General features: G+C 55.3%; 1 protein-coding gene across 2 annotated transcripts in view; it reads right to left on the reverse strand.

Annotated features, from left to right (window-relative positions):
- Nucleotides 1–7,940: 7,940 nt before the first annotated feature.
- Nucleotides 7,941–10,208, reverse strand: part of ADCY8 (adenylate cyclase 8) — a 159,260-nt gene continuing 156,992 nt past the window's right edge. The window contains exon 18 of one of the 2 annotated variants that reach the window (XM_006912922.1): nucleotides 7,941–8,516. In XM_006912922.1, coding sequence (XP_006912984.1) covers nucleotides 8,029–8,516 — 488 coding nt within the window. In that variant the 3' untranslated portion in view covers nucleotides 7,941–8,028. The remainder of the gene's footprint in view (nucleotides 8,517–10,208) is intronic. The other variant, XM_006912923.1, reaches the window with a different exon arrangement.

Raw genomic sequence — 10,208 nt, forward strand, 5'->3', positions numbered from 1 at the left:
CTGCCCTGGGGGGCTGGTTGTCGGTTGTCGCCTTGGCACCAATGTCCCCCTCTTCTGAGGTCTCCTCTGCAGCACAGAGCTGCTCCCCAGAATCCCCTTCCCCTGGTAGTTTTGGGGTTGAGAATTCCAAGGTGCAGGCTGTTGGAGGGATTTGGGGTCTGTTGAAGGAAAATCATATGACCACTAGGTGGCGGTAGCGCACACAAGCGATGTTTGGGCAACTCGTTGGTAGGTTTGAGATCTAGCTCCCCAACTAGTTCCCCTGGGCTCCAAAGCCCATGCCCTTAACAGCTAGCTCAGGCGGCCGGCCGCTAGCTCAGGCAGGCAGACTTCAAACCAGACAGCTACTGTGGGAGGAGAAACCAGCCTCCTCCTTGCAGAATCTTAATCAGGGATAACTGTGTGTGTGTGTGTGCACATGTGTGTGTGCGTGTGCGTGTGTGTGCGTGTGTGTGGAGGTGAGGACTCAAGAGCAGGAGGAGGAAGAAGTGGATCTCAGGTCCTCAGGCCTCCGTCCTTGGAGCCATCCTGGCCTCTTCTCGTCCATACATCCGGTCCATCACCAAATATTGGGAGCTCAGTGTTCATAGATCCAGTTTCATCCAAAATCTGACCGCTTCCTGCCACCCGCACGACTACCGGCCTGGGCCCAGAGCAGTCACCGCTCACTGGGTTATCGCGCCGGCCTCTCGACTGCTCTCTCCGCTCCCGCCCTTGCCTCCTAGTCAGAACGCGGCAGACACGTGGTTGCTGCAAAAACGTAAACTTAAACCCGTGGCCCCACTGTCCCCAAGGCTTCAGAGGTTGCCTGTGTCATTCAGAGGAAACCCCTCAGTGCCAGGGGACGCCCAAGTGCTAGAGGATGTGGTGAAGCGAGCCAGTCTCTTTGGGGCCTGGCTGCTGAGGGATATGTTTCAGATCTCAGCATTTGCCCAGCTCCCCCTTTCCACCCATGCCTTTTGGAAAAACGATTTAACAGTCCCCAATACAGGTCATTGGAACAAAAGAGATTTATTACTTTTAACCGAGAAGACATGTACGTCAGCAGGACCTTGATAAGTGCTGGGGGGGAGCGGGGGACGAGTCCCGGCTTGTGGTATCTCCTATAGACAGTCGGGGTGTCCCTTGTTCTGCCTGCATACTCATCAGAGGCCACCCTGCTGCCCAAGGGTGCCCCTAAGGGAGGACCTCTCTCAGAGGCTGGCACCCAAGGGAAGACGTCCCGAAGGTCCATAACTTGGGTGACTTCAGTGGCCTTTGTTTGGGTTGGTTTCCTTTGCCAGGTTCTTTTTTAATGCGAGGCATGGCCCCGCGGTAGCTTGTGGGTTCTCAGTTCTTCAGACAGCAGGAGAGTGTCGGGTACAGTGTAATGAGGTGAACGTTGGTCATACCTCTGCTGGGGTCAGCGTTCTCGCCCTGAAGGGAACCTGTCTTCGTTTGGGGAAATACCTTGTTCATAGCCTCGGAGGCGCAGGTGAGATGTTGCACAAAGTTCCCATGCATACGGCAGGCCTTACGGAAGTGGCGAGATGGAGCTCGAGCGAACAAACAGAAAATGCTTCGTCAGGGTCGGCTCCCGGCCCCTCTCTGAGCTCACCGCATACCAAGCTCAGTCTCCTTGTCCACCCCGGTGACAGCCACCTGTGGCTCCCCCCAGGCCTCCCCTCCCGCGGTCGCTGGTCTGGAAGGCTCTGGCTTGTTTCTGTCCTTCCTTCCTGCAAGTTTCGGCTTAAAGGGCACCTTCCCTGGAGCCCCTCCCCACCCAGCCTGGAGAAATAGCATCGCTCTGGCTGCGGGAGGCCCCTGCGGAGCAGGCGGAGCAGGTGGGGGCCCAGTAACCCTCGGCGGAATGCATGGAGAAAAGCTTACGCTCCTTGGTGGGAGAAAACGAGAGGAAGAGGAATTCGATTTTGTGATTGAAAAAGAAGAACAGAGGGGCAGAAAAGGCAGAGTAGGGAGCAGGCAGGATGAGAGGCGAGGCTGGGGGAGACAGGCGTGCGCTTGGAGGGGGGTGCCCCTTAGGAAGGGAGACGCCCGCCATTGACTGCGCCCGGCCAGGCTCTCCTCCGGTTCCTACGGTACGCACGGGTGCTCTGGGCAAGTTGTGAGCATGTGTGTGTGGGGGGGGAGTGTGTGTGTGTGTGCATGTGTGTGTGTGTGTGTTTGGTAGTATGTGTGCATATGTGTGGTAGTGTGTGTGGTAGTGCGTGTGTGCATGTGTGTGAGTGTGTGTGTGGTAGTGAGTATGTGTGCATATGTGTGGTAGTGTGTGTGGTAGTGTGTGTGTGCATGTGTGTGTATGAGAGTGTGTGTGTGTGGTAGTGTGTGTGGTAGTGTGTGTGCATGTGTGTGTGTGAGAGTGAGTGTGTGAGAGTGTGTATGTGGGAGTGTGTGCGTGCGTGGGGGGATGTGTGTGTGGGAGTGAGTGTGTGCATGTGTGTGTATGAGAGTGTGTGTGTGTGAGAGTGTGAGTGTGTGAGAGTGTGTATGTGGGAGTGTGTGTGCGCGTGGGGGGACGTGTGTGTGGTAGTGTGTGTGTGCATGTGTGTGTGTGAGAGTGTGTGTGTGTGAGAGTGTGAGTGTGTGAGAGTGTGTATGTGGGAGTGTGTGCGCGCGTGGGGGGACGTGTGTGGGAGTGAGTGTGTGTGAGCATATGTGGGGGGGTGTGTATTTGTGCATGTGTGGATGGAGAGGGCTGAGTTTCGTGGGGGGGTCCCAGCAGGGTGGAGCCATCACAGGGTGTGCACTGGAAGCCAGAAGCGCGTTATGACGAGGCACGTGGGCTGGCAGACATCGTGGGGCCTCCGTGGGGCTTCCAGGCAACCTCAGGCCCCCAGGACAGGAAGACCTAAGTGACCTCCTGGCTGTAGGGTGAGCTTATTTACGATGAGCACGGGAGAAGAGGTCAGGGCGCCCCGTGCCGTCGAAGGGCGTCCGAGAGGGCCGGGCTTCTCTGCGTGCGCCCCCAGCTCTACTCCTGGCTGATGAATCTTGGCCAAACGTCCTCCCTTCTTGGGCCTTAGTTTTCTTAGACGTGTAAAATCAAGACTACATGTGGCCTTTCGGCTCCTTTTAGCTTTTAACACTCTGTTTTTAGATAAAATTTTTAAAAAATCTATTTTGGTTTTTCTAAGCCTCAGTTTGCTGGAGGGATAATAATATGTCTCCGAGAGTTGTCACGGAGATCTGAAACCGTGTCGGGAAAGGGACCGTGCAAAGCATAAAGCGCACTGAAAATGTCCCTCCTCGCTGTCACTGTTGTTATGATAATGTTGAGACAGGGTCAGTGCATTAAGAAAAGACTATGTTTGAAATTATTTCCAGAGACTGACTGCCATCGAGTCACGTGGTTTTTGGTCGGGTAGAGACAGGTGCCTGAGCCCACTCGAAGGCTCACCCGAAGAACGATGGTACGAAGGTCCCGCGGGAGGGAGGGACGGTGGGGGACGTGCATGCGGCTGGTACACAACTAATAATTCAAGCAGGCACGGGGCGTCATTGTGCAGGGTGCCCCGCCCCCCTGCCCCCGGAACGCATCAATAAAATATGGGGGTCAGTTGTTTGGAGCTCCCGGCTGACCTGAGAGCAGTGTCCTCCCACGGAAACGCCGGTTGGCACCAGAGCCAGAGTGTCAGGATAAAGACAGGACAAAAAGATGTGGGTCTGGAATAAACACTTCCGGCGCCCCTTCCCTGACAGCACCTGAAAGGGCGGGCTTGAAATCTGGGTCAGCAGCAGTCAACGTGGCCCCGGGAGAGGGCGTCAGGTACCGAGTCAGGCCAGCGGCCCTCCGTGAGACGTCCACCTCCAGCCCCGGAGTGGCCCAGCCTCTCCGACTCAGGGTCGCCTGTCCAGGGTCCAGCGACAGCTTCGGCAGCGCTTCCGGTAAACCCACGTGCTTTCCTTCTGCTTCTTTATCATTTTTTTTCATTATTAAAGCAACACATGCTTCTTACAGAAAGTTTTGCAAATATAGATAAGTAAACATGATTTCCAGACGAAGAAAAATTGCAGTGTCCACCATGTTGAGGAGGTCTCCGTGTTTGATGATAATCACAGGAAGCGGAGGGCCACGCTGCTGATTAGAGGCGGAGTTGCTGTCGCCCTCACAGCAGCCTCGTGAGGTGCTGTGGGCTGACGACCCCGTAGCTACGCTCCAAATTCCAAAGGCTCTAAAAGCTGAAATTTATTTTATAACTAATTTGGGGGCGAAACATGACCCGAAATGAATCCGATTTATAGAGTTTAGTTTTGCTACTTCCTGTGAATATTCATGAATCGTTACAAGATTATCAACGGGTTAATTATTGTGCGCCGCCTCAAGAATTCTGGGTATATAGTCTGTTTACCATATATCTCGAATCTGAAAACTTCGAAATTTCAAATCACAACGGCTTCTGTGGCAGATGAAGAATCTGAGGGACACAGTGGCAGAGAGCAGATTCAAGCATCTCAAGAAACTGCCCTCATAACTCTCAGCCTGATTCGTCCAAACTTTTCCGTACTGCAGTGCACAGGAGTTGTCTGTCACCCCTTCCCTGACTGGGGAGGAGGATGAGGCTGTCAGGGACCATGGCAGGTGGCCCCGGGCTGTCCCGATGGCCGCGAGTCTGGAGTTCCGTGGCTGTTCGCCCACGTGCACAGCCTGCAGCCCCCAAGCGGGAGCCTGCTCGGACTCTCGGCTGTTACCCTACCCAGCACAGGCCTGGCGGTGCTGAGTAAGGGCAGGCTCTCAAACCAGACCGTCTGGGGTCCAGGCCTGGCGCCGCTGTTTGCTGGTGGCGAGGCCTCGCCAGGTGAGTCCCTTGAGCTCTCAGGCCCCTCTCCTGTAAAGCAGGGGCGAAAACACAGCACCCACTTCCGACTGGGAGCAACTACACTCCCAGAGCCCCACAGGGAGCTGCGGTGGAGCTATGGGGGGCGGGGCCGGGCTCAGAGTGGCCTCCCGGTCTGTCTTCTAAGAGGGGCCCTGCTCATCTCAGTGGAAACGGTGGGTCGCCTCTGCAGGCTGAGAGACGTGGGGTGGCGACCCGGACCGGCGGCCGGGACATGTCGGCATCAGGCCGAGAGTCCAAGCCAGCCCTTGCTCCATGCTCTTGTTGCCTTTCATGGCTTCGGGCGCGTTCCTCCTGCTGGAGTTTACGCCCCACGGTTCCACGAGCAAACCTAAAATCTGAGAGGCGGAGTTCAGAGGGAGAAGGCGAGCTGGGAGTCCTTTTGGCCTTTGAGATGGAAAGACAGCACACTCACTGGTGCAATGAGAGAGCTCCTCACCAAGGCCTCTGGGCCGGCCTAGGGCGGGGGTCAGGGTTTCGGGGTGCGCCTCCTGGAGCAGAGGCCAGAGGCCCACCTGGTGGGGTTCTCGATGGTCCATGGAGATTCTCGGCACCATCGTGCCCCTGCTCCTCTGTCTGATGGAGCCCGGAATGGGGCCACACGTCCCAGAGTCGGGATGGGGTGTCCGTCACCTCCATCTGTTCCACCTCAAGCTCGACATCACTGAGTCAATGGCAGCTCCGCCATCACCCCGAAACTGGCAGCACCCACGGGCCAGGGTCTGGCCCAGTATCTTACCTCAGTCTCTGCCCAGTCATCTTTCCAGAACCACATTTTGCTTCTGGTCCAGGGGCTTTGACCTGAGTCCTAGCTCAGGGTGATGGGACAACGTCTTGTTGCTGGGAGCCTCCCTTCCTGGGGCTGGACCCCTTCTCCCGGGGCTTGTCTGCTTACGGCGCCTCAGACAAACACCGCCGTAGATTCCAGGCGGGCCCTGCGCCCTGGGGTAGACCAAAGCTTGATGGCCACGGCAGGTTTCTCCGCCTTTCGGATCCGTGCCTTCCAAGGCTGACTGTCTTTTCCGAGGCTCTTCTCAGGGCCTGTGTGCCGGTCCCCGACCTACCTGAACCCAGCCTCCTGCCTTTATCCTGTAGTCCCCAGTCTCAGCGTGTGCTGGACTGAATAAGCCGTGGGGCTGTCCCGAACGGGGATTCTCTGAGTCTGAAGAGAACACTCGCTGGCACTAGTAGGGGACTAGAATTTCAGAGGCTGGTTACACATCCCCTGCGCACCCCGCCTGGACCGCCTGCGTCACATACCCGCTGGCACTGGTAGGGGACGTAGAATTTCGGAGGCTGGTTACACATCCTCTCCCCACCCCGCCTGGACCGCCTGCGTCACATGTCCTCTGCACACCCCGCCTGGACCGCTTGCATTTCTTCAATATGCGCACAGTTTCAGTGTCCGCCCAAAACTCGATTCCTTCTCGACCCTGTGCACCCTGCCTGGACCGCCTGCGTCACACGTCCTCTCCCCACCCCGCCTGGACCGCCTGCATTTCTTCAATATGTGCAGTTTCAGTGTCCGCCCAAAACTCGATTCCTTCTCTGTGTCTCGTGCCTCTCTCGAGAAGATGGTTTCTTTCTCACATGGGTTTGGTGGGGGATGGGGGGGGTATGTCTCACCTGAGACAAACACCTCAGGTATAGGTGTTTCCTTGAGAGCAAATCTGTTGTGGATTCACTACTCGGAGCTAAGTATCTTTCAAACAAGCTGTTATCAAGAGTCGAGAATCTAGAAAATCATTGGGATCTCATACTTCTCTTTCCATTTCTTAAACCTCATATGTTCCTCCAACACAGAACTTACTAGAATAGCTTAGCGTTTGCGAACATGGACTTTGAGCTTGGACAGGTGCAGAAGAGGCAACACTTCCCGCTCCATTTCATTTTTCTCTTAGCAGTGGACGCAGGAAGCATCCACTCCCTAACTTCCTCTGCAGCGAGGTGGGCCTGCGACTGGATTCTGGCTGAGGACAGAGCAATAATGGACGTGACTTCTAGGACTGGTGCCTCAGGCCTTCTGATGATCCTTCCTCCTGCCCCTCTCTTCTCTTCAGCTGGGCTGGGTACAGAGGATCCAGCAGCGGACTCGCAGTCCTACACAGAAGGAGGTTAAGTCCCCAGATGATTGCACGGAAGGCTCCCTGCCACACATCCAATTCAGTGTGATTGGTAAGTGAATCTCTCCTTGTGTTTCAGCCACTAAGAGTGGGATCTGTTTGTTAGAGCAGCAGCTTTTATTGACCAATATAGTTTTGACCTTAGTTCCATAACCGACTCTATGATGTTGGGATAACCCTTCAATCTTCTGAGCTTTCTCACCTGTATGAGACTTTCCTAGTTGTTGTTGTGGTCTTAAGAAAACACAGAATTCCAGGAAACGTAGCTGCCTACACCAGCTTCCCGCCCGGTGACTTTCTAACTGTTCCTGCAACACATCGGGTGGGCTGGTCCCACTTCAGGGCCTCTGCACTTGCTGATTCTTCTGCTTGGGTCGCTTCTCCCAGGTCCTCTGGGTCACCTCTTTGTCACCATTGAGGGCTACGCTGCAGCATCATGGGTCCCAGAAGCCTTTCCTGGTTCTTCCAGTTTAATCAGCACCCTGACCTCCGATCCTTCATCCCAATTGTCCTGCTTAATTTCTTTATTGCATCTACCCCTATCTGAAAGTAGACTATGCATGCATTGGTTTATAGGAATATTACCCATCAAGCCCCCATCCTGAACGTTAACTCTGTGATTAACTCTAGGGTTTCTCCGGAGCCTCGGACGACTCAGGCGCATTGCAGGTGCCGCTCGGCACGACCTGGCTGGGTGAACGTACAAGGTACTGCGGGGGTTACATGAGGTCACTACGGAAAGCGTTTGGCGTTGAGCCCGGCGCATGATGAGCACTCGATAAATGACAGTTGCTTTGATCCTCCCATTGCATCGAGTCTCTGTTTACATGTCCTACTTTCACACTCAAGGTTAAGGAGTAGGTCAGATTTTCGCTCCCCAATGAACCTTGCACGTAAGAGGTGATCAATATGTGTTTGCGACCAAAGAGAAACTCAAATCATGTCTTCGATCTAGTGCATCCAAAGACTAATGAAACCATCCTTGTTCTAAAAAAAATTAAACCTTTTTATTAGTATATTTATTTTATATATAAAAGAAATACAAAAAAGGAAACACAAAGAAAACGCTCTTATGGCAAATCGGACTTGTCGGTGCCCTCGGCCTGGGCGCCGGGCTCCGGCCCGCTGGGGGTGAGCAAAGTCCGCCGGTTGTAGTGGCTCTTGATGATCCCCGTGGCGTTGTTCTCGCTGAGCAGCTGCTTCTGCCTTTGCCTGTTGAGGGACTGGACGAGGCCCAGGACGACGGCGGCCAAGGAGTACTGCCCGGGCACCCTTCTCGGGGGCAAGATGAACGGGTTGGGCTGGACTCTGCCCAGGAGAAAGTATGTTTTGATCTTGCCTTCCTGCTCGCTGATGCCCTTCACGTAGATCTCCCCTCGGTAGTCAAAGGCAAAGCCCTGGTCCTTCAGGATGACGTAGGTCTCCTCTGGGACTTGGATCCTGCCGCTGACCCCTGTGCTGTCCATCCGACTGGCCAGGTTCACGGTTTTGCCCCAAATGTCGTACTGCGGTTTCTTAGCGCCGATGACGCCAGCCACCACGGAGCCGTGGCTGATGCCTGTGGGTGAACCAAAGGAGCAACAGGTGAGTGGCGAGGGGCGTCTCCTGCCTGCGCAGTGACCGTCAGAGGTGTGGTCTCTGTGGGTAAGCCACAGGGTCCCCCCCGCCTCCATCGCTTATCAGATACGTGACCTGGGACCTCGTTTTCCCCACCTGTAAAGTGGAAATAGTGAAAGGAAGAGGAAATCGCTTATTTTATCTCATTTCACCTTCCTTTCATCATGGTACCTGATGACCAGTGAGCCGAGTGCTCGAGAGAGAACAGTCGTTACTCCCACACGGATGCGGACTCATCTCAGCCCCCCGGACGGACACAGCGTTGGACAGAGCGCTGGACCAGGAGTCAGGAGGCTGAGGCCTCCTCCCGCCTCCGTGGTTCCAGGACGCCGAGAGCCTGGGCCCACCTGTCCTCTTCTGGTTTAGTCCCAGTCCTGAGCATCATTGCCTCGGGCCACAATGGCAGCCCCCCAATGGGCCTCCCTGTCCCCCGTGTCCTCCTGCAGCCCGTCGTCTACACTGCTGCTGGAGCGGCGGGGCCTCTGATGCACATCTGATCAAGTCACAAGCCACCTCGACACCTGCCACGGCTCCTCTTGCCCACGGCACGAAGCCCGTGCTCCTTGGCCACAGTCCAGGGCTCCCCGGGTCTGGCTCCATCCTAACTAGCAGCCTCACTTGTCATCGCTCTGTCCCTCACCCTTGCAGTGCCGCTCCCCGCTGAGTGGTCATCTCTGCCTTTCTCTTGGCTTGGACTATTATTTCCTCCCATCCCCATAGTTGATTTGGCAAATGCTCTCTCAGACAGTCCTCATGCCTCCTCCCTTATGAAGCACAGACTCCCCTTCTAGGAACGAAAGCATTTCAACGAACGTGTTAGGGGCCACGCACGTCTCTCTCGAATAGAATTTCTCACCCTCTCCACAAACACTGACCGGGCACCTGCTGTGTGCCAGTGCTGTTCCGGGCACTGGGGAGCGCTAGGAACCAATAAAAGTGTAATATCAATGAACGATAAAGGCTCTGCAGAAAAACAAATCAGGTTAAAGGGATGGAGAACGATGGGATGGGGTGCGTTCTGCAGCGGAGCCGTTAGGAAGGCCTTTCTCAGCAAAGACCTAAAGAAAAGTGAGGGCACAGGCGGTGCAGATATCTGGGTGAGGTCGTTCTAGGCAGCGGGAATAGCGAGATGCTCCCCACCCACGTGTGCGTGTGTAAGATATAACTGACCGAAGTCTGAGAAACAGACCTCGCAGAACGCGTCGGAAGCGCGAGGCTGGCTGACTCTTCAAACTCCGCAGAGGCCTTTTACAGCCAGTGTCCCATTCGCTTCTCGCGTTATCACTGTGAGGTAGGTAGGTGAGCGAGGGAACTGGCACTCGGGGGTTTCAACGGCCTGCCCAAAGTCACAGAGCTGGTGACAGCAGACCCTCGACACACATGCCCGATCCAGTCGGGCAAATAGTTTTCTGACCCCTGAAGCAGGCCAGCAGTGTGACGCATCACCCTGCGGGCTGGTCCTGACCCCAGCAGTGTCCTGACTTTACCCTTGTTCTCGGGTTAGAGCCCTGCTTTGTATTCCTGGTTCGGACGTGTACTCGGTGATTTCAGGAAGCGCACATATAGTCGATGTGAGATGCGGGAACAGGCCCTGAATCCCGCCTCCATAGATCAAAAACGTAACATAGAACCG

The sequence above is a fragment of the Pteropus alecto genome, unplaced genomic scaffold, assembly GCF_000325575.1.
Source record: "Pteropus alecto unplaced genomic scaffold, ASM32557v1 scaffold105, whole genome shotgun sequence".
Classification (NCBI taxonomy): Eukaryota; Metazoa; Chordata; class Mammalia; order Chiroptera; family Pteropodidae; genus Pteropus; species Pteropus alecto.